Below are 25,043 nucleotides of genomic sequence, written 5' to 3'. Positions count from 1 at the left end.
TAATGTGACCTCTCTGTGCTCCCTTCCTTTAAACATAGTGGCAAAATGTAAGGCTTTCCAAGCCCGGCAGGGCCTGTGCATCATCTTTCCTCCATAAAATTACAAGCTGTGGTTAGGGCAAAGGTTGTGAGCTCTCCAAGAATGACGCCGGGCCAAGAGTGATGTTGGGCCACATACATCTACGGAGTTGTAACCGATTGCATCGAATCACCCGGGCCCTCTGAACTCGAATACTTTAACATGTTCTACATTTTTTTTACACCTGTACAGTGACCATGAAAAGCTAGTGCTGGTCAATATTTACTTGGCTCACATATTAACTACTAGACCAAGGAGGGAGTTAGCAAAGAGCCAAACCCAAGATAAGCAGCGAAACCCATGTGGAATGTCCTTGTTATTAGTTCCTACTTCTGAGTCAGAAGTAAAAACACCAGTCGAAAAGTAAACTGAAAAATTTAATTGTTTTATAAAATAAGATTATGAAATTCTATGTAAAAATCCAGCTTCTTAAATATGGTACATTCACTTCCTCACAGAATATTTAAATATTCAGGTCACGTGCTATATTTTCACCACATTTGAGTTAAAATCGTTGGATAAATTAAAACATCCCTACCCAAAGATACCACAAGTTATACAAATAAAACTAAGTAATAATACTTCTTTAAATACAAAAGGTAAAGATATTAAGAACTTTTAGAGCATGCTACAAAATTTTGCCAGAAAAATATATGGGATCATTTTTGTTTAACTAGAAAATATACAGTGTGCTTTTCATTTCTCTTCCCAAAATTCTGTCTCATACAATTTCCATTTAACTTAATAAATATGTACAACAAAAATGTTTATACCTCAAAGAATATAAATAGCAAATACTGTATTAGAGCCAGGTCCAGCATTCTTTTCTCCTCTAGTGACTATAGTGGGGCTTTTCAACTCTGAATGTGCAAAAATGCTGAATCAGGCTCTTAGTGTTATCAACAGGTTAACAGCTTTTACAAAAGTGATTTAAAAACAAACAAAAACATACAAACAAACAAGAAAAAAATAAAAAAAATCTCCAAGAACACTGCAAAAGACTTAGAGCTATTCCAGTCAGGCATTTCTATAAATAGTAAGACATAATGTAGGGAAACAACGTTCCAGTTTAATTACTGCTGGCAGTAATTAGAGAAAAATTGTCAGTGGAGAATGAAAAATATCTTGAATTAGACACATCTTACTTTCACTGATTTAATTTGGTTTCCTACCATTTCTAATAAGAGTTTCTGGTATAATCTATACATTGTAAATCTTTGAAGAAACTTAATGACCTTCTTCAGACTTTGTATGGTTGTTTTTGGAAAGTGGTATGTTTTCAAGTGCTTCAGTCCATACATTAAACCTTTGATGGTGTCTTGGTCTCCATTCTTTATTCTCCACAGATTGAGAAGCTTCAGAGCTTGCTCCGTAGGTTGACACAGTTTCATTGTGCGCTCAATATCTTCTTTTCCCACTTTCTTGCCTGGCAAGCTTGCCATCAGTGTGTTGAGATGCTCAAAGGTGAGATTTGGGTGGCCAATATGCCTTAAGACACTACTTTCACAAAGTTCAATATCTATAGAAAGCAAAAAGAAAAGACAGGTAAGTATAATGCATGCCAACTGTACAATGGCCTGTAAAAATCTTCCAAAATATTGCAGTGAATATTCCTGCTCCATTTTTTCTTTATTTCAAATTATTCTCTCAGCAATACTGTTTTTTTAGGCTCCAATTTTGAAAAGCACTTAAGAAGGTAATTAACTTTGCAAATACAAACAGCCCCAAATTACATACAAAGTTACTAGCAAGTATTTATTTCCATAAGCTTGCTTAATTTATCTTCTAAACTGTTCTGTGTACATGATAGGACTCCTAATATTTGTTTCCAGTGAATGATAGCTTTGCTCTTCTTCAGAAATGTCTAGGCAGGCTTTGCTAAAATAGTTATTTTCCATTTGAAGTGTTCTAGACATTTCACGATCTGACATAAGCATACATATTTAAAAGGAGAGGCAAAAAAATACATTTCTGCAGCATTTTTCAAAGATATTCCCAATGGACAAAAGGTCATGCAAATGTGGTGGTTGTTGATGGTGGCTTACATGAAAAAGTTAGCTTGACTTTCACAATAACCTCGGTGTTAACATTGCAACACTACTTCAGCTTTGACACCTGTCTTGGCAGATTCAGCACCAACAAAGCAGTCAGCTGGCATAACAAATAGGTACCAGAAAGTAAGAAGAAGGGAACGCATGTCTGTGTATTCCTTATTCCCATGCGTTCCCATTCCGCGAATAGATGTCCTGGTTCACGCTATCAATCTCCACTTTACAAAAAAAAACAGCAAATTGTACTTTCAGTTGCATACATCCTGCTCCCTCTAACCTCAGCAGCCACTGCTCAAATACAACTGCAGGAAACATTTTCCCCACCTGATCAAAATTCTTCATGCATTGCACAGCCTTAGAGAGGGATCTGGGCTGTGACACCACATACTCCCAAGTGGCCTACAAGTCTAGGAAGAAGTCAGTCCTCTAGGATGATGAGGAAAATGTTCTTCCTGCTTCCCTTCAGCTTCACTGGGCTTACTGCATCAATAAATCTCTGTCAAGCCCTGTGAGTCCTCCTGAGAGCATAACACCTCACCAAAAGGAATCTGATCTCAAGCGATTTTTAAAATGCTCTTTAGAAGGTTGCTCACAATGTAAGTGCTATCAACAGACAGTACCTTGATTAATCTTCTTGGCTATATCCTGTTCCTTGTTCTGCTGCTTCCATAATTTCATAAGCTGGAAGGTCTGCTCTTGTGAACCGTGCCTTTGTTTAATCCGTTCGATATTTTCTGTGCTAAGCTTTGTCCCCGGCAAACTGTCTGCTAGCAGGTTCAGCCAGTTAGGCACGAGTAAAGTAGGAACAGCAAACCTAAACAAAGCCTCCTCGCACAGGGTTACATCTGAAACGAAAAAAAAAAAAAAAGAATACGTCAGTTTTTGTAATGTCTGTTGCCCTGCTTGTCTCTGGAGTAAGTGGCATGCAGCAAGGATGTTAAGCAAAACTGTTTAAAAAGCACTAAAACTAGGAAGTAGTCTTTACAGTGCTGTTGCTCTCTGTGCTCAAGTTCCATTGACTACATCCAGTTCTGTAGCAAGCAAATGAGTAGGTATCCTTATCATAAATGCTGATACTGTCATTGTAACAATACTCAAAGGCATGTTTTCGGAGCACTCCTGTTTAACGTGGTACATACCTATGCCACATTTCTGAGGAGATGTATCTGTATTTTCCTGACAGACGTTGTCACGAACTGCATTTCCCTTCAATGCTATTTTGAAACCCAGTGCACTACAGTTTGTGTGCTTTTGGCAGGCTGCTTTGGATGATGTTACGTTGGAGAAAAATCCCTCTGGACATCTCTTACATACAGTGTCACTCTCAGGGGTACCTGTGGAAACAGGAAAACAATGCATCCAATTATATATAACCTCAACTGGTTAAAAAAAAAAAGAAAATAAACAAATACATATATATTCTTCCCAAAATTGTGATGGCTTCTGTTTTTCACATATCTAGTCTACGAAGGAATCACAGTAATGAAAAAAAACACTTCAATTTAAAAAAAGAAAACATCTTTCAGAGATTAATGTTACTGTTAAAGTAACAGAATAAACAGTACTCTTAAATGCACTTGTTATCAACTTCTGTAAGGGTCTTTAAGTCAGTAATTACTCGAGTCTATGCAGATATTGCATGATGTCTGACCTTCACACTTCATCCATACAAATACTCTGTAAAATAATTAAATGGCACAAGACATTCCTCTAAATCGAACTCTGTAATAACTGCATAGAACAGTACTCAAAGGGAGTACTTTAGCTGTAGCCAAAAATAACTCAACTAAGTATCAGCTAAAGACCCTCTGATAAGTACTTCCACTTCTGAAGTACGAAATTATACAGGAAAATATAATTTCACCAACAGTTTTGAACTTTTTTTCTGGGCTTGAATCTTAGCTCTCTGAAATATTTTTAAAGCAAAGAAAGCATCATCTAATATAGGAAAAATATTTAATACACATTCATTTATTTTTTCATTTAATTCACAGTTATTCAGCCAACATTAAGCAAGTGCCTGAGGTCTAAGATCTAATACTGCATTATTGAACATGGACTTAAGCACATGCTTAAAATTATTTGCAAATAATTGGAAACAATATTTGAATATGAATGTGCCTCCATCTAGTGTATTTTGGTAGTATTTGCATGTGGATGCTTATTATAATGGTAGCAATTAAGTAGATTTTATTTATTTGGGACATTTCCTCAGAGAAGAAGAGTCTTGAGCTTTCAGCTAGCCATGAAATAAACAGTATTTGCGTACACCTGATCTACCACTTCTTCCATCAGACAGTAACTGAACACAAAGGGGGATTTTTTAGCTGTTGTGCACCTGGAAATCACAGCCCCTGTGCATTGCCACCCTCCCAAACCCTCTGATTTCTGCAGCCAGCAGCAGAGGGGCTGGGGAAGGCTGCGTGCACGCCTGCCCTGGTGTTTGCTTCCCCAGCAGGCACTGCCGGCGGCTCTGGTTTGTACAAAACTCCAGGCAACATCTGCACCTGAGCAGGCAGCAATTGTTTTTTTCTGAGAAGTCTGAAGTTTTAGCAACTTTCCCTACTACAGACACGTGTTTCATCAGCGAGGAAGGGGAAGAAAGGACAGTCCCTGCAAACGGTACATCAGCCTGTTCGGAGCTTCCCCTGCAACCTTCGTGGCACAAGAGGGGAATAAAACGGGTAATCCACCAGCTTCCTCAGGGCTGAGCACAAAGTAATCTCCCCGCCTCGCCAGCTTCTGCTTCGCTGCTTATCTGCCCACTCTTGTTCAGGGCACAAACTGCCGCGGCCCGTCTGCTGTGCCGCCTCTCCCCGCAGTTTGGCTGGAATCCCCCACTCCCGTGGGGAAGCGGCGGCGTGGCAGGGAGATAACGCTGCCCTGCAGCAGCCCCGGTTCCCAAGCGGGCTGCTACCCAAAGCTCTGCCAAGTCCGGGGCCGACCGTGGCAGCAGGGAACACAACCTGAGTCGCTTACATGCAGAAGCGGGGACGACCAAAGTCAAGCAATCTGCCCGGTGTAATCCCTAGCTACCAGCAGCAGGGAAACACTCGGATTTCGTTTCTAATGCTGTGTGCTCTGAACGAGGCTCTGAATCACACTGTGCGCCATTGAGAGCCTATTTTTCTATGCTCAGGTTTTATTTCATCTGAACTTACGTCAGTCCAAAGTTCAACAGTATCGTATAGCAGAAAGACAACATGGTCTATGCCCATTAAATTCTTAGTCGATGCCTCATCTCCAAAACTGACTGTTGAAACAGGGGGGACGCAATTATTTTTACAATGTTTTCGCTCCTTGTTTGAGGTCTCCTTAGGTTTAGTTGGTTCATTCTGATGGGCTTTTGGAAACCGACTTTCCAATAAATTACACGACTCAACAATTGATCTTCTTCCAAAGTTTGTTTCATTTTGAACTGAGGAATTCGAATTTATGCAGCATGGTTTTACTGTGCTTGCAGGGTTGCTTGGACAGTTTCTGCTTCTTTCTTTGTCTCCTGGGTGGGCTTTCTGAGCACTTTGTTTCTGTAATTTTTGACTTGCTGCTGAGATACGGCAGCAGCACCTCATTAACCCAAGCCACTAGCTACAATGATGTAGGTTAATGAAGGTTTATAACATGGAAATGCGGCTGCTGCCAATGGAACTGCATGGAAATGTTTAATGGTGGCAAGAGCAGATGTGGCATCAGGGTAGAGCTCACGTAACCAATTACTCAGGGAGCAGTGACATTACTCCCTACATTAAAGATGTTCTCCAGTGTGAGGTTTATAACCAGACAAAGGCCTCCTGAGCTATCACTCAGCACAGCTCTAAAATGTTCAGCTGGTCCTACAGTTTCTCACTCTATATATGTAACTATTAGGGAGTAGTTCTGTAGCTCTGGAGATGGGCTGCCTACAGGTTTGTGCATAAGATGCCTTGATTTTCTGTATTCCCTTCCTCAATGCTCTTCTCCAGGCAGTTATCGGTCTCCAGTACAATGACAGTTTACAATTCTTTCAGGCTGTATTAAATATTGGAGCTAAACTGTGCCATGACATTTGCCAAATGATAAATAATGTATTTTGTTTGGAGAGAAGAACTTATTGGTTTAACAATTTGTGTTGTCTCAAATGAAGAATACACTCCACTGAAAAGCGCCGCTTCACTCCATATTCCCATCAGACATTCAGCACAGTGCCAGTCCGCTTGACAAAGAAATGGCTGTTTGTATGATAATAGCAACAGTTTCCCAAAGAGTTCCACTTAGGACAATGATAATTAATTATTACCACATATTGCTGTGCTGCTAGAGCTATATTAATATTGTTATAATTATACACTTGGTGTCAAACACTTAGTGCTCCTGGTGTTTGTCAAGATATACAGTTGCTTGAAACAGCAGATTTCACAATGAAAAACATTATTATTTATCACACACACAAATACTACATTCCAGATAATGTTCCTTTAAAAGAGGCAATCCATCATGTTTCTCATTAGAGTGCAATTTGCTACATTTGCTACTGCCATTAAGTTATATATTACAGTAGGAGCAGGGTATTCCACTGAGAAATGTTCCTTTGGCTACGGTCCAAATGAAGCAGACTAGGAACAGGTTCAATTGCCTTTACAATTTACTGTCCTGCACCTTTGTCTGGACAAGCTTGTTTCCTAATCTTGTAAGCACCACAAGCTTTCAACATGCTGTAGAGCGCTAATTACTTCTCTGCTTACTGAGTAGCGGAACGTACCTGGCTGAGCGACACCGAATCCGGGAGGACACTCCGTGTGCTTTAAGCAAAACTCCAGCTCCAGGTACCTGCCTTCGATGCACTCGCAGACGCGGTCCTGCCTGCTCGTGCACTCCTGCTTGACGTACTGCAGCTCCTTGCAAACGGCACTGCAGTACTGGCATTCATCGTTGCTGTTCCAGTCTTCGGCGTAGTACTGATCCGGGCAGGGGGCACACACTGTCGGGCTGGTAGCTGTACAGTGCTGCTTTACGTAGCTCCCAGGAGGGCACTGGTCACACATCACTTGACGAGATGTCCCTGGGTCGTAATGGAGATACTTGTGGGGAGAGACGTCCTGGATGGACCACTTGACGGAGATGTCCAAGAGCTAGCCACAGGGAAAGAAAACATTGGTCACGCTGGGGCACCACAGACTCAAAGAAACCTATGTTTTAATGAGTTTGTGAGTCTATCCACATTGCTATTTTCAAAAAATGTTTGTGTTTCAAATTTGTAAATTATCCAGCTTCCAGATTCTCCCATGTCTGTCTTAGAATGGGAAAATTTTAGGGCCTTATCCAGCAAAGCTTCCTGACATAAGTACTTCCTTGTTCTTACAGAACTGCAGAAGCTATCCTTCTCCCACTTACATCCTTTTAATATCACTGGGCAATCATCTTTGCCCCCTGGTACCAGCAAACACAGCCTACTAGTTTCACTGGCATCACAGCTGATGTACTGCAAGGCAGGGATTATCCACGCTTGCCTTCTTGAGTACCAAGCCCTTCGGATGCAAAAGAAATGCTAAGTATCTGAGCATGCAAACCTGACAAACATAGTGCACTACTGCTACAGATACATTTAAAGGGTGATTCCTTACAACATGTATTTCTACCAGCAACAAATGGCTAGAATAATATAGGTGGCTTTTTAACAACTTCCATTTAATCTTTCCCTGAAATGCTGCAGCTCTGGGGGTAACACGCCAGCCACTGCAAATATAAAGGGGTAGCTTCAGACAGACGTAGAGAAAGCTACAGTTAATGAAAGGTGCATCAAGAACTTGTGAATGAGAACAAGTGAATGAGCTGGAATAGATCAAGCTAATGCTTTCAATTCCTATCTAAAACCACAGGTAAAGAATGCTTAACACTGTCCTAGGACCAGGTCCGGTGTCAGCTACAACCCCTCTTGCTTCCTCCAAGTCTGCTTAGCTTGGGAGATTTAGGATCTAATGGTCTGCCCCTCTGTAGAGACAGCCTTGATATCACGTCATTTTGGTCTTGTAACAAAAACTTTGGTTATGTGATTCCACCAGAAAAAGGACTCTCTTGTTTACTTCCCTAAGTACAGCCCCTACTCTGCAGGGTTCGCCAGGAGCTCAGGCTTCACACTGAGAACACGGATGTACGTGCTGCCTCCCTTTTAAAACTTGTATGGTTTATAAATGTGAAGTAAACTATCTCTGAGTAAAAAAAAAATATCTATGTATCCATTCAAATTAAAGATCTAGCTTTGAAGGTCTTTGCTGCTATTTTAATCCTAGTTTGCTAATACAGAGTTGTACATTCAATTTCAAGAATATATTTTCCTCTTTTCCAAGTAGATGTCCCCAAAGCGTAAGTGGAATTAACTCTTTTTATTCACTTAGACTCTAAATTTCCTGAAGAGGCTTCACCTAAGAGCCTCACTTTTGCCACAGCATTGCACTTATTACACGAAATTCTTATTAAGGCTGGAAAAGATAATTAAATCATTCACCTGCATTAACACAAGTCAGAGCATTTGCACCAAGTAATATGAGATGCCTAAATTAGGAATTCAAAATATTCTTAATTGCATTCTCATGTTGTCTGTGAATCCACTTTTGATATCGCTATGCCTAGCCAGGCTGAAGAATGAAATGGAGATAGTATGGATACTCCCCACAGCCTACTCTAGTTACCCTTTACCCTGTAACTTGTCTATTTCTACATGTAGGGAATCCACTTTTTCTTGCGATTTCAATGCACAGTGTCTTCCATTGTAAGAAATTCCTCATTGCTCATTGAGGTTTGCTGATGATGTACAGCTCCATTTTTCTTAAATGACTGGATCTGTTTCATGTAGTCTATTTAACAAGAGGGTGCAGCACATTTTTTGAAAGTGAATGGCCTTCCATTGATGAAAAGTGCACCCACCCTTGGTAAATCTACCACTATTACGCTAGTAATAAGGAAGTCTTGATAATCACATCAATTACTGATGTGAACATTCAGGTTTTATTCTCTGTTTTTTTATTCAGGAATAGGTATTGTAGCATCCCCCAGAGTCCCAGGCTTTCATGGACACATGCACTCCATTCACAGATCATAACAGACTGCAACATGCGGCACAAATGCCACAAAGACAAGAATAAACCTATATTTCATGCAGATGTCTGCGGAAGCCCAAGACAGTACCACACACAGATGAAAATATGAAACTGTGAAAATGATTAGGGACAGCAACCAGATACGCAGGCTGTGCCTACGCTGTTCTTGCTCATGCCCTGGCAGGTGCCAAGCGGTTAGGTGGACCGTTTCAAGGCTGATCAACTTCCCTTGGTAACGTGCAGGAGTAAGAATGACAATAATTTGTCTATTTTTCTTACATGACAATTTACTCTGAAAATCATATATAAGAGGCAAGTGAGAGGTTGAGCCGCAGGGGATGATTCACGGCTTAAAAGAATTCAACTTCTTTAATCGGGGTATGAGAGCATGGGGTTTTGTGGGGAAAAATGGAGGCACTCCCTTCCTGAAGACCCAACTGCTAGGTGAAGCAAGTCAATAACTCAACACAGCTGCAGAGAGGAATTGATTCAAATTTTAATTATAGTATCATTCAGAAAAAAATTATGACACGGCAAAGGACTGAGAGGAGCAAAACCATACCTGAACGATAGGTGAGTGAGACTATGCTAAGCTTTAACTTTGGAACACCAAACCGCTATGAACTATTACTGCCAAGCAGAACACTATTCATCTAAATGAATGTAACCAATAAACATAATAATATGATTAATATATCAGTGTCACTAGAAGGACTATCAGTCTTTGCATGTCATTGTTTTCTTCGTGTTTTTAATAGAAAAACACATCGCACCTGTCTTCCCTTTCTTCCCAAAAACACGTTACATAGCTGCAATAATCCATGCCTGAGCCATATGTATGCTGGGTCAAACTCTTACTAAGTAAGCAATTATAACTAAAGACCTTTCAGTCAAGCTAACGTTATAAATGTAATTAATATCTTGGTATTTTACCAAAACATCTCATACATCATTTTCAACACAGAGCTAGATTACCCACCACTGTTAACGGTTTGACTGTTAACATTTGTAACTCATTGCCGCAGGACATCCTAAGTGGTTGGGTGCAAAATGCAACAGGACATAGTAAAAGAAGAAAATTCACATAAAGGTCAATAAAACACAAACATCGCCTCTTGATCAGGAAATCCCAAACCACAAATTGCTTGAGTCTGGAAGAGCGTTTTGGAAAAATATCACTACATTTCTGCCTTTCTCTTAAATCTCCTCTGTGCATCAGATCCTGCCACAGACAGTGCATAGGGCTTTTTAGCCCCTTTTCTAACTCTTCCTGGTTATTTTTTTTCCTAGACTCATTGCAGCCATTAGTATGCTGTTAAGTACATTTCTAGGCTACAATCCCCAATAGCATCCTTCTTCATGAAACTGCTGTAGGTCCCTTAATATTACTCAGATAATAGATCTGCAAGATTGTCTTCTATGCAGACAGAAAGCAGACAGCACATCTGACTATTCTGGTTATTAACACATATCCTTAAAATCTGAAGTTATCCTTGAACCAAGTTCCAAAGTAAAACCAGTTTTTCAGAAGTTTTGCCAAAAAAAAAGCAGGAAAGGTGGTGGAAGGTGATTAAGCAGGATTTTTGACAGTTTTACTGCAGCAACTTGGCGTAAACAGAATGAGGGACTTCTTGTAACAAAATAAACTAGAGGAGAACTTCACTAAATTGTCTTTTCCCCTGGCCTAAGACACATTGACAAACATCCCCCTAGTTGTGCTTAGATTAGCAAGTTGGGTCACCTGTTACAGCAGATTTGTAGAGCAAAACAGATGGTGCTGAGCACCTGACATCCACATTATGCATGATTTGGCAGGGGTTAATTGGGACTAACTTCAATCTGCTATCATGGACTGAGCATGCATTAGTGGTTATGGCACATCTGGTACATCTCTGGAGTCCGTCTCTGGATTTAATTTCATCAATTCAGTTTATTTTTGTAAATCCACCTTGTGCGCTCCTAAGTCTGCTCTGATGTGCAAACTGAAATACAGCAAACAAGGATGATCAGGAGAGGCTCTTCAAAAACATGTTCCTGAATCAAATTAAAATGCTAATTAAATGCATTTTATGTCATTCCTGACATTTCTCTTAAGCCATGCCAGGACCAAGTTGGTAGCAAATTCTCAGTCACGTAAAGCCTCTGACTGCGCTAGATGCCCGTACACACAGGTGGACTAAACTCCTGATTCTCTGCTGTAAGGAATAGCACCGCTGGAGCACGTGTAAATGCAGTCATCAGAACTTCCTAATCCCGAATTGTTAGTCTTCCCAAGAGCTGCACAGAAAGCAGGATTTCTCCTAAAATCAAGCTGTCATTGGACTGTTTTGCACTTAGTGGAGAAAAAGGCACGTTCCAGTTTGAAAGAATTAAGGAACTTGAAGTCTGGCTTCATTTCACCCTTTAAACTTTAAGAAACTGAACTGGGAGTCTACTTGGCCAAAGTTACGGATTTGTCATTCAGTAGTTTGCATAAAATTCTGTTCATCCTTGTTTAGGAGAGGTTAATTCAGACCAGAAGAGGTGTCAAGAAAGATGAGAAGGAAATGCAGACCCTCACTATGAAGAGGCAATAGCTTGACAAGTCAAAACAATACCTATAGATTCAGTAGAGATAGCACACACATGGAAAGAGAAGAACTTTCTCAGTTAAAGAATAATGCTGGCAAATGAAAAGGGAGATTCTCTCGTCAGAGGAAGTTTGGGAACAGCTTTTTAGTGAGAAGCAGGTGCAAGAAACCCAAGTACTTCAAGTATAGCCCTTGACACATTTCTGAAAGCAAATACGCTGCTCAGATTCCTGGAAGAGCTGGGGAATACACACAAAAGACATAGGCAGTCCTCTACAATTTTAATCCCTAAGCAAATCCTTTACTCTCCCAAACCAATGGAAGCCAATGATACTCAGCACCTTGTTCATCTCAGTAAAGTAACTGTTACTCTGATTCCGAATGCACTCAGTTGTAAATGGTGATCCTACAGGTAGTGAAATGCAAGGCTCAGCTTAAAAAAAAATCCGTGTTTTTTGTTGTTGTTTGTTCTGTGAATATGAAAAGCTATCAGTAATAGAATAATCAGCAAAGCAAAACAAAATCTAGTATCATTAACTACAACCATCAACCTACCAGGTGAAATTCGCCTCTAGAGCCCTGGCCCCAGTTCTGAAAGGACTGAAAAACTCAGTCCCCCTCCATCACCCTGGGACAGACCCTGAGTTCACCTCAAGATTAGCCATCTCCGTGCAAGGGCTTGGGATGAACTGCAAATACTGAAGTATAAACTCAGTGTAAGCCAGTGACATGCAAGTATATACTGAAATAACTGAAAGCAGTGTTTGCTCATAAACATACTGAAGCCTTTAGCTTAGAGGATAGCAAAATTGGAGTAATATTTGTAAATATTCTAATAGTTCAATGTTTGTGTAATGTTACTTAGTATGTTTTATCCAAAAATGAGCTACCCAAGGCTCAAAAGCAATTCTTTGATTCTGTCACTCAACACATTAGGCCTAAAGCAATATTTTTCCATACCATCCTTATGTCAACATACACAGAACAGTCAATCCTCACATAAAAGGCCTGTGCAGTCCATTTCTTTGAGCCCTTAGAAGCTGCTTTTGAAAGAGAAATAATGTGATAGTAAAATTTCATTTCAGATCTCAGGCATGAAAAAAGTACAAGCCCTTTTCTTTCATCTTTAAATGTAAGGCAAAGAACTGCTTGCCTTTTCTTGTTGAATTAAAATGAACTGGAAGACAAAGCCAATAAAGCAAAAATCTTTCAAGCATCATCCCCTTAAATCACTGCTTTGTGAGAGAAAATAAAGTGGTTTTTCAACATATGAAAATATTATTATATAGCTTGGTTTTGTGGTTTTGGGTTGCAAACCAAAGGAGAATGTTTAATTTGCTGAGAAAGATAAATCTGTTTCTGTCTTGCATTCCACAACTATTCCTAAGCATATTTTCCTGCTTGATAAATAATCATTGAGAGCATTTGTCAGATCACTCCTACTATTTGCATTGGGTTGAAAGTAAAACCTCACAACTCTCCTACTTTGTTTCTCTACACAAAGTATTTGGACAAAGCTAAGGTAGGAGGCCCTCAGTCCTGAGGCAGAATGCCTCACTGAAATCACCCACAGACCCCAAAGAAATCCTTGTGGCAAAATATAACACTGAATGGTATTAAAGAGGTCCCCCATACTAATAGCTTGTCAAATCAGAACAGTATTTCTAGATATATCCAGTACAAGACACTGTCATGCTGGATCAGATCCACGGTCATCTATTGTAAATAGCTAGCATAAAATATTTGTCATGTAGGGAGAAATGACCTCCATCCATCTGGCCAGCCGGGAAATATTCAAATCTCAAACAAGAAAAGCTAAAACAGTAATTTTAGCTGGTTTGAGATTTGCTTATAAAGCTGTTCCACCATCCTGCCAACTGTTTCAATGCAATCTACTCAGTTTGGATGTAACAGGACCTACTTCTGAATAGAAGATGCTTTGTAGGTTGGTGGCCACTGTTTTGTTTAAGAAATGTAACTAGTGACTTCCTTGAGCTGCGTGTATTCAAAACTGTGGATATCAACCACCATCTTCATTTCTCCATCTCATCTGTTAATGTGATACATTAGCAATTCAAATCTTGTAGAGACTTTTGTGAGGCACAGCTAGTTGTCATTCACAAAGCAATTTAGGGGTCTAAACTATTGTTTCATTTTCAATGGGAGGAGAATGACATTCAGCTGAAGAGTAGTTTTGTATCTTCATTTATGTGTTACATCTCCCTGAAGCTTGTGGAGGGAGAAAGCGGTAAAGAATAACCAGCTACTCACCAAAAGCTGTATCTTATCAATAAATCCTATTTTGCAACATTATCCATCAGAGTGACAGCAAGACGTACAGCTAACCCAAACCTGGGATGTTACCACCAGGACTACAGGTTACCGCTGCATTGAACAGAATCACTAACAACTGACGGGGTAGCTAAAGAAACAGTAAGTCCAACATTATGGACAAATACCAAATACCAAAAATACTAAACAGGTATCTGTCTCCATGAAGACCATCAGAGTGGTAATTCCAACTAGAATGAAAGTCACTACAAAAGGAGCAAAATTAAAGTTTCGATGAGATTAGAAAAGTGTGTGTAACTTAAATTCTGACAATATTTTTAACAAATTCTTCTGGTAACTTTGGTGTTTTATTTTTAACCGACACACATGCAGACAGACAAACAGAAAGAAAGAATGAAAGTCAGACAGAAAGATAACTCCTACCCTCACAGGCTGCAAAGCCACCACTGCCTACACACTGCAAACCCAGCAGGCAGGCCAGAAAAAGCACGTCACATGTGCCCAAGAGATCCAAAATAGAGAAAGGTCAAGTTTAAGGGTCAAGATAGTTACGTGACAAGTAACGAGATCCAGCTCTGTGGAATTTCTTTCTATTCCGTCCTATTTCATAATGCTTGTCTGTTTGTAAGCTGTTTCAGAGTTCCAACAAACAACACATACATGCATGCACTACCACAGCAGGTCCCCTTTCTGAGACTAGCAAAGAGGCCAAGGCTGGAAGTACACCATGTCCAAACTGTCCGGTTTAGCTATGGTGACTCCAAACTGGCTTTAAGGTATGTGAGCCAAACACACACAACCCTCAACTGCTGTTGTGCCTCCTACAAATGCTTTTATAAAAACAGATCCTAAAACTACTCTCTGAGCTGTAGCACATCTGACAGCACTTAAACTTCACAATAACATGAAATAAATTCCTTTTAAATGGAGGAAAAAAGAGTTGAATGATGAAGCTCTCTGGTATGTACTCCTGTCACTGTGATATATTTCAGCTCAGAGACTCCACTGCCAGAGGATTATGCTGAACTTCACCAAACGTTATTACTTTGTGAAAGAACATGAACAGGCACATTACACCTAATTAAAACCAAAATGCTGATGTGATTACTTTATGACAACCAGAGATAAGAAGCCAAGCTGATAGCAGGCTATTTGCTGAAATTCCCAAATTGACATTTTGTGCTTCCCTATAGAAAAAGAAGGCACATCATACCTTAGATGAAAAAGTTGCCTTGCATTTCAATTTGCCAACCACGAGCCTGACAATTTTTGCTTCCCTTGCACCATTAATTACTCTGGTTTGTTTCTCAAAAAGCTCTTTCAGAAAGTTCTACAGAAAGTAATAAACATGTATTACTCATCGGATCCTGGAAATCTCAGGGCACTTATAAAGAGCTTTCAAAATAACTGGAACTCAAAACTAACGTTCTACCACAACGTTAATGCCACTGTACTCACCAAAACAAATGAGAAACAAGTTACTGCACAGACATATAATACCCTACTTTGAATATTATTCTTAATGTTTCTATTTCAATGTTTTCTTATCCAAAAGATGAATAGACTTTAAGTAGATGTTACACAGTATCTGTCTGTATGCAGGTTTTAATTAAATTGACATCATACAAAATTCCATGCAGCTAAATAGATTAAGTGGCATTTTGAAAGATTTACTGCACTGCTAACATCTCTAAATTTGTATCTGGAAGTATCTTTCTAAATCGCCATGTAAACAAAAACTTATTAAAGCAGGGGCTTATACCAGATTTAATAACCCAACTTTTTCTGTAAAAGCTACAGACACAGCTACTAATTCATCATTTTCTTGCATATGAAGCCGAATTTTCTAAGCCAAAATAAGCACCACATGCTTGTGCCTTCTTTTTTTTTTCTGGAGTCCACAGTGGTTTTTCAGGGAAAGAAAGCCAGTATCTGAGACACTGACTCGTGCCACTGTAGGAAAGATTATACAGACAGGCAAGGATGGAGCTTTTGTAAATCAAAAACAAACATTCCAGCCTACTATTTCTAAAATTCATTCCTAGATACAGTGTTTTATGTTAGTCCAGTACAATGAAGCCTTACAAAGGGTGAGAGGAAGATAAAAAAAGAAGGCAAAAAGAAACCAAATCATGCCACTACCTTAAGAATGTGAACAAAATCTCTGCTTCCTCCCTGAAGCTGGACGTGTCCATCTCACTCCAAACCTCACCAGGAAAACTCAGTGTGATGAAATGAAAAAGGTTTACCAGGAAATCAAAGAGAATGCAAAAGAAAAGAAAAGAAACAAAACAAAAGCGAAACAAAAACGAAACGAAACAGAAAAACTGCAAAAGAAAATACAAAATAAAAGCCCTGGGTCTTTACAGCCTCATCTCTGAAGCCGTACTGCATCTTAAAGCCTATCTACCTCTCTGAAGGGACTTACCACAAGTGTGCAGCACAGGAACTTGTTCATTGTGGTCGGTGGAAGAAACCTCAGCGAGCTGGGAAATCAGGCAGAGAGTCAGCTAGTGTGCTCCAGCCTCCTAGCAGCCTGCTTACATCCCTCAACATTAAAGACACGATATATATATAGTCCCGGTGTAACAGGAAGCTTTGGCTCAGCTTTGATCACTCATTCCCTACCATGACCAAACTTTTCTCTCTCTCCCTCCTTTTTTTTTTTTTTAAGGAACCTGTAAAACTTGATGACTTAATGGAACCCTTTGAGTGCTGTTAACCACAGACTGGAAAATGCAGGAGGGAGTGTCAGGGGCTGGCCAGGGGAGGGTTTAATTGGGCTCTGTCTGTCTGTCTGTCTGTCTATCCCCCCCCCCCCCCCTTTTTTTCTCCCCTACGCAGCTGGCTTGGCAGGGAGACACGTGCCTCCAGGACAACATGTCTCAGCAACCAGGCTTATAGGGCGCATGTTTAAAAATCACTGCTGGCAGCCGAGCTGTGGGCTCTGCGGCCCCACAGCCAGCTCTCACAGGGGGCCTGGAGCTCACCCCGGGCTGCCATTTCTCACAGAGCCCGTGGGCTGTGGGCCCCTTTCTGCCCAACTCCCCAGGGATTTCCAGGAGAGGGGCTGGCTGGGAAACAAAGGTCGTTAAGGGGGAGGCGAGGGGAAGGAGGAACCCTGCTGGTTTCCCTTCCCTGCTGATGTGGGAATGAAAGAAGCAGCCCCACCGCCCCAGCCAAGTGCTCATGCCGACTGCTTGGCGAGGCGGCCCCACGCTTCTTCCTTTCTCCTCTTGCCATGTGGTGCTTTTTTTTTCTTCTTCTTCTTCTGAGGAGATATGGATCAAACACTGCCAGTTTTGCATCCCTTTACCATAGCAGGCCCGGAGCACTGACCCAGGGCTTTGCCCCTGTAGGCCTGCTCCAGGCCGGTTCCCCTGGCTGTGGATGAGAGCACAACTTTCCCCTCAAAGGTGTGAAGAAAGTATTTCTTCTCCCAACCTGCAGTTATGCAGAAAGTGATTATCGTCAATATTTCAGACGCTGTGGGATCCTGGGGTAGAAGCCAAACCTAAACGTGCATCCAGTTTTCACAGATGGTTTTCTGTTCTATTTCACAGGCCAGACCAAAACCTCAGCTCTGGATATTCCAGCTCTCAAGCGTTTGAAATCTGGGGCCCATGTTGGCTCTGAATTGTGCAGTTTTGCCCCTTTGAGTCATGAGGCTGTGCGGGATTGGCAAGAGAGTGAGGTGGAAAAAGCTTGCATATTATTTCACAAAAATCCAGCAACACTAAATCAGGAAGCCATAGCGTGCGAGAGGGACAGCCCAGCACATTCCTCCTTTACACATCTGCAACTGTTTGAACACCCATCAAGCTTAACCAAAGACTGAAACAGATGCTGGTTACGCTCAGCAGCACAGTAAAAATTCAAGAACTTGCATTAGGGATGAGTTCTTGGTAAGAGGCAATATGAAATCTGTCATGGAAATCTGACCACCCAGAGGAGTATAGCTGACATCTATCGGGCTGCAGTTAGCGCTCAGTTACTACTGCAACTTGAATGGATGCTGTAACTGTTCCTGTAATCTTTTCAGAAGCATTTACTACTTTAATATCGATTCTTAGATATATTAATGACCATACTGCCTAGACAAAGAGACACTAGGGCTGTGGATGGGACCTTTCTCTATATTATCTTTGTGGGGTGGAGGGAAGGACCATTTTTGAAATGGACATCGTTGACCATGTACAGGTAGCTGTGCCTGAATTCTTTATACAGGGACCAGCTTAAAGTGTCACCCAGAATGCTACACCAGATCCATCAACAGAAGTTATTTCAGCCAAACTAGGTTTATCCCCTCAGAGGCTAAGAGCTAGGACACAGCAGTGTATGTATTCTGAGTGGGAACAACAAGCTCCAGTGTCAATTCCTGACCCTGGGAGGTAGGTGATGCCGGTTGCTCTCCTCTCAGATACAACAGAAAGAAAAGTACCAAAGCCATAGCAAGCTCCCATAGTTAATTGAATTTCAACTGAATCCCAACTGAATTTCAGTGGGATTTGGATTGTGCCGTGTCATCTCACTGCTGGTGCCAGCCATAAATGCATAACAACTGGCTCTCTAGAGAAATAAAAATGCAGCTCATAAGCATTTGCTACTACAGGTTAATGTTTATAGAGAATGTTGTTCATATGAGAAATTTCTAGAGATCCAAATTTTTTAGGCCATGAAACAGACCAAAAAGCAAAAAAAAGGGATTGAAATTGTTTAGTTGAAAGTGTGGCTATGGGTAAGAAGTGGCGTCTTCTTCTTTGTATTTATGTTTAGAGTTAGATTTGCTGACCTGCATGAAAAGACATTTTACTGCCATACACGGTGAAAAAAAGATAAAAAAGCACAGACTAATGAGAATAAAACAGATCCTTCTGGAGCTCATTCACCTTAATGGATGGGGACCAAGGTGCATCTGTCTCAGTGAGGACAGCAGGTTTGAACAGATGCTAACGAGACCATCATTTTACAATGCATGAACATGAAAGTTTCAACTTTCTAATCCCATTGGAGCCTGTGGAGCTGGCTGTGGATGTTAGGAGGGAACTATATAGTTGTACTTAGCATGTTTGATCTGAAAATCACAAATGGACAATAAATACAGAATCCCACAATGCCATTTTTAGTGTCACTTTCCAGAGAAGAACTATGCTTTAACAAGATTTAAAGTGCAGTTTGAATGTTTTCGCAAGTGCTTTACAGTGTTGCCACTTTGCCTTTGGGAATTAGTTAAGATGTGCTTTGCAGGGAACAGAATCATAGGACGAGGCAGCAAACCCTGTAATAAACACTTGTCCATGCTACAAACAAGCTGTTCTCAGCAGTGTTTAGAAGAACCACGTTTGTAACTACATGCCATAACAGGGAAAAAACACAGCCTGGAATTATTTTTTTAAAGTTATGTTCCTGTAATTATTCATTATCCATAACGTAGTTTACAAGATGTAATAGGAAAAGAAACTTAAAAATCAGGATATCTTCTTTTTACTAGCAAATGGAAGACAGTGAATAGAGAGGCATTAAGCAGTCTATTCCATGTTACAGGAATATGACTAGTATGTTTTAAAAATAATTGGTTAACAGTGATACAGTAACAGTTATCTGCTCAACGGAAATGGTTTATTGCAACTTGTAGCAGTACATAAAGCTGGAGAAAAATGACAGCTCTTATTAGGCAGACTGAAAGTTACTGATACTAATCTGCTTTCAGTCTGTAATGATGTGCTTTTGGTAGGACATCAGCTTATTGATTCAGTAGTAGACATATTTCCAGACAGGTATTTGTCTTTCCCTGTTTTCTATCCTCACTATTTGTATTGCTGTCCTGGATGTTATGATTGTTATAAATCTATTTTTGTTCCCATGCATCATTATAATCACCAGGTCTATAAATGGCTTTGCTCTTTAAACCAGTCTGCTATCTGGAAAAACTCACAAGTCCAGACCAGTGAGTTGGTGCTGGCAGGTGAACGCTGCATAGCTGAGTCATCTCAATATATCAGTGTGATGTTTATTGAGCCCAAGCAACAAACAGTGGGAAGACTGTGGCTTCAGGCTCGGGACTCAAAGTTCACCACACACTGCATTTCGAGACACTCAGAGCTTCGTCATTAACAGATTTCTGTCAAACTAAGGGGAAGAGGGATCTCAAAAAGATCAATTGCTTCTGAAAGCAAATGTATTAGTAGCTTCAAGAAGGAAACAATCTGGCATTCCACCATGCTGTTACAGCAGTCCCTTAGAAATTAATCTCTCTCTTTAAATTTTAAGAACTGATGACCTGAACTATCCTGGGAAAACTTGGAAATGGAGGCTTAGAGAAACCTGATGATCTTCTGACAGTGTACCAGTGCAGGTAGCAGGAAAGAGTGTTTGAGATTTTTCCAAATTAAAAAAAAAAAACACTACAGATATTTCCCCATCCACATTCTCTCATATAACTTAGGAACCATGGGGAAAAGATTTTGTGCCAACATATACTGAAGGAAGAGAAAAGATATTTAGCTAATAATGTTGTCACAAGAAAACTTATACCTAAGTGGTTATTTTCGTTTTAACTGCATGGCTTGTTTTATCTCATAACTGATTTTGCCTTATTTTTTCATTGACTCCTTGGTTCCTTTTGTAAATCTGAGCCAGATACGAGGTGCTAATACACCAAAAGGAAACCTCATTTGTCAAATCATGTATCCAGAGAAGAAAGATGGAGATTGATATATAAGAACAGATCTTGATTTGGATTATAGGATTTGAAAGTGGCAATGAAGGAACAGAAAAAACTAGTATCACAGAATGTATATGTAGTCACCCGTCATGAACATCTAAATACAAACATCTCCTCCAGCTTCAGAGCAAAGAAGGACATACATTTTTGCCATTCTGGACTTGCCTGTCTGATGAATTAAGCCAGAATGTGAATCTGAAGAGTGCTGGTTACCTCTATGGGCACCCTTAGCTTACAGATAACATTATCTGCTCGGTTTTCCATTCAAAGTGGATTCTTACTGTGTCACTCATCTGGCTTTATGAATGTTTTGGGTTGTGTAAGCAACCTGAACCGGATAGGATCAAACTCCTTACTTTCAGATGGCTGTAGCTGAGAGTACGCCCCGTAACTCTGTATGGGAACTACCAAGCCTCTGCACTGGAAATGTGCATTCCACCTCCTTCACAATCACTCCCACCTAGAGGCAAACAATGGTGAGTGTATGGGATGCTGGAAGGCTGTGAACTGAGAAATGACTGTCTCATTTAGTCATTCCTGCCCTCGCCTTTTTGGCCTTGAATTCCTTCCTAACTTAATCTCTGTGGCATCAAGAGGCTTCCTTCAATGATTCAGACCCTTCAAGACACTTCGGTCTAGTGCCTTCTGAAAAAATCAGTTGTAGCACCCAACCATTTGATAAGAAGGAATTCATTGTTCCCAGAATCAACATTTCCAGTTAACACCAATACCCCAAAAGAGACAGCACATACTTTACCGAAAGCTAAGGAAACTGGAACTGACACAGGACAAGCTTTAGCCAGTAAGACTTTCTGGCTAACAGGTTTTTCTTTTTTGTCTCTACTAATTTGCTTTCTACTCTGTAATTGAAGGTCACTGGTTAAGGAAAATGGTCCCGTTAGCTCATGAGGAGCGGCTGTAATTTCATTGCTTTCAGTCTGACTTCATTGTGTATATTTGGGTGCACCAATTTTCCCTCCTTCTGGTTTTCCACATACACAAGGATGTCAGGCCAGAAATGATGCCATGCTCGGCTTTCAGTGAATTTTGCATGGACATCTGAGGTTTTTTTTGCTTCAAGCTCTGAAGCTGGATCCCTCAGACAGCAGGTTCTTTCAACGGTGAACCAGCCGTCGGCTTGTGCAGCTTGGTGGATGGCCTGTATCGCTTATATCCAAATGCCTTCACCACCAGGCATTGTTGTGCTCTCCCCTTCCACCCAGAAAGGTCGGTAGAGGCGGCTGTCATCTATGAGAAGAAGCTGGTTGCTCCCTGTCCTGGGACCTTGGCTGCTTCTTGTGGCAGTAAACTTCTACAGGGTATCAGGGACTTTGAATGCTGAAGCATCTGAAGTGCAGATGAGGTAAGAGACTGGAATCTCAAGTGCAGAGTTTTGTTGAGGTTTGACAGAAAAAGCACCCTGAGGGAGTGCAGCCATTTAAGGAAATAAACCAAAATAAGAATGCTAGGTATAAAAGTCATGTTTTCCAGCTGCAAATACCAGGCGACCTGTACGTCAGTCTTGTGAGGTATGTAGATAACGTTACAAATCCAGTAATTCAGACACAGAGTGTTCCATTTGCCCATATTTTTAAAATGGCCTACCAGTGCCACATCCCTTTGAACTCCAACAGCCTCTCCTTTTCCTGATGAATCGAGTTAAAGCTTCCTGTCCACACCTTTGAGAAATACATGGTCCTTTCCCTTCATAATTATATTCTTGCTTCTCTTCATGTGGCTTCTGTTTCCTTCACCGTGCCACTGAGGCCAGCCTCAGCTTGTCCATTTTCTCGCAGCCATCTCTGTCTTCATCAGTGCCATCCCCTGCTCACATCATCCCCCTTGAATGAAGTTTGAAGGCTCTTTCTAGTCCATCCACCCCCTCTGGGAGCAAGCCACTGCCTGTGAGAGATGATATCCGAAGGGCAAGCCAGTCTAGTATAAATGAAGATTTTTTTTTTTAACATCTGTAATGTATGTGTGTATACATATTATAAAAATTGAATGCACTTCTCTGCCTGCTACACGCTGCACTCTTAAAAAAGTTTTAAAATTTGTTTAGAAATTATGCTGTCTTGCTCTGACTTCATGTAGCACACCACCCACAAAAAGCCCTACTTATGACTACACACAGAAACAATCACAATACAGAGAGAAAATCAGTAACGAAGACCCAATGTTTCTTCCCCAAAACGGCTATCAGAATTTATTTGAAATTCTTCCTACTATGTCCGCTCTGCAGCTTCTAGCTTCAAAGGAAGTGCAGTGGCGTAAGCCAAGAAAAAAGGAGGGACCTTCGTGAAGTAACACAAAAGGAATATGCAATTTGTGGAAGATGGCAAAAGTCACTCGGAAAGCTTGCCATGTCCCTGCAGAAATAGCACACACTCATATAGTAAAGCACCTTTTAGGTACTTTTGCTTGTGGCCAAACTTCAAGCATAATAAAGCTTTTGTCCTTTTCTTGGCAGGGAAGTTTCAAAACCAGAAAATGCAGGAGGGAGAAAATGGAAGGAATTTCAGCCTCCTCAGGAGATGCATTCCAGCCAGCGTGGATGGCGTGGATGGTGCTACATCCTCCCTGGATGCTCCAGCACATTCCTTTGCTGCCTCTGACCAGACATTTTCTTTTGTTTAGATCAGTGCCTTGCAAAATAATTTTTACCTCTGAGGCAATATGGGGTGCATTGAACAGCCCTTGTCTCCCAGCACCAAAATTTCCCTGGATTTAACATTTGTATCACATGCTGCTCCTTACTCACTGTGTTAGCAGAACTATTAATTATTGTTATTAATTTCTGTTATTCAGTGCTGCAAAGTGAGCTAAATTAAGCTTTGATGGAAGCGAAATTAACTGTCAACTTCATGCATATTTAATGCCTGTCACCATATGCACAGCAGGGTGGTACCTGGAGAGCAAAAGCACTGATTCCAGCATGCCAGCCAACAGGGACCAGGGCTTCAGCCAAGAGTTCCTAAAGAGATTGTCCAGAGACAAATGACTATTGGCCACAAGGGAAAGCTGTTGATTTAAAGATTTCGCATCTACCACACTGTGCCTCAGTTATCACCGACAGTTTGCTGTGTTTCATGTATGTGAATTTTAACCATTGGACATCTCTGTGTGTATGTGTGCGTGCAGGATGTACCTCCTCCTTCAATTCACCTTCATTCACTCCTCTAAGAAATTCTAAGCTGCCCTCTTAAGCTTTTTTTCTAAGCTTGTCTGCTCCTAGTGTTTGTGTGGTTTTGCCTTTGATGCTCCCTGCTCCCCCCCCCAACTTTCTTGCCTCCACTCTTTTTGCACAGGGATCTTCATGTACCTTCATATTTCTAAAGATACAAGAATTCTGCTATCAGAGTAGGGAAATAGAGCTTGGTATTGTGAGACAACTTCACATATTACCACATACTTTTGAATGAGCATTCAAGAATATCCCTAGTAAGACAAATGTTAAGGAAGCAACCCACAGGCGATGGTGGTGGGCCATGGACTGTGCTTGTCTCAGTGAGCAATAGATCAAAGGCTCCTTCCTCAAAGCTGCAAGTAAGAAGCAGATTTAAAAAAAAAATTATTTTGTTTTATTTTAATCAAGAGAACTTGCTTGATAAAGCCTAGTATTGCAGATGATCCTGCCTACTGGATCTTTCATGGGATTTTGTCGTATGTGTTCTGCAGTTGTGAGCTTAACTCTGGGAGCCAGGAACATGGCTCCTTTGCTGGGTCTGCTCTTGGAGTGGCTTTGAGGCAAGAAAGAGCCTTGGGAACTGAAAAAATGAAAAGAGGGGAGGTGGATGTTCAACCTATTAAAAAGGATTAACACAGCAGAGATGAGCGGACTTCTTCCAGTGTATTAGCAGATAATACAAAGAAAGAATAATAATTTTAAAGTGCCCTTTCAACTAAAGAATTCAATGCTGCTTCTTTAAATTGTTGATGTGGGCTGCACAAGGAAAGCTAACAGTCCTCCGATTTGTTGTGAGAACTTGTCCCTAAAATGTAAAAGCATTTCTTATCAGAGAAAGCCTTTCCCTTCTCTGCCTCTGCCATCTTCTTCACATTGCTATAAAAAGGCTAACAGTGAATGTCAATGAAAATGAAGGCAATGTGGAAATACATAGAAACTGCTGCTCTGTTTTTTTTCCCCATGAATTCTTTTAAACAATTTTGATCTGCATCCAGAGCAGTTGATGGAGGCACAAAACAGTGCATGTGGAACAGCAGGCAAGAGTGTGGAGTGAATACTAATGCACTT

At 40.7% G+C, this 25,043-nt stretch overlaps 1 protein-coding gene across 2 annotated transcripts; it reads right to left on the bottom strand.

Annotated features, from left to right (window-relative positions):
* Positions 1-437: 437 nt before the first annotated feature.
* Positions 438-16,867, bottom strand: TNFRSF11B (TNF receptor superfamily member 11b). Of its 2 annotated transcripts, none has more exons than XM_083827110.1 (5): positions 16,493-16,867; positions 6,868-7,237; positions 3,269-3,463; positions 2,750-2,974; positions 438-1,597 (listed from the first exon to the last, which is right to left on the bottom strand). In XM_083827110.1, exons 1-5 carry the CDS (start codon positions 16,520-16,522, stop codon positions 1,209-1,211), a joined length of 1,209 nt encoding a protein of 402 aa, XP_083683236.1. In that variant the 5' UTR covers positions 16,523-16,867; the 3' UTR covers positions 438-1,208. The 2 variants fall into 2 exon arrangements, with proteins under 2 accessions (XP_083683236.1, XP_083683237.1); XM_083827111.1 differs by lacking the exon at positions 16,493-16,867 and adding an exon at positions 16,207-16,347.
* Positions 16,868-25,043: the final 8,176 nt, after the last annotated feature.

This window comes from Anser anser (genome assembly GCF_964211835.1).
Source record: "Anser anser genome assembly, chromosome: 2".
In the NCBI taxonomy this organism is placed as follows: domain Eukaryota; kingdom Metazoa; phylum Chordata; class Aves; order Anseriformes; family Anatidae; genus Anser; species Anser anser.
This window is presented reverse-complemented; position numbering and strand designations above follow the sequence as displayed.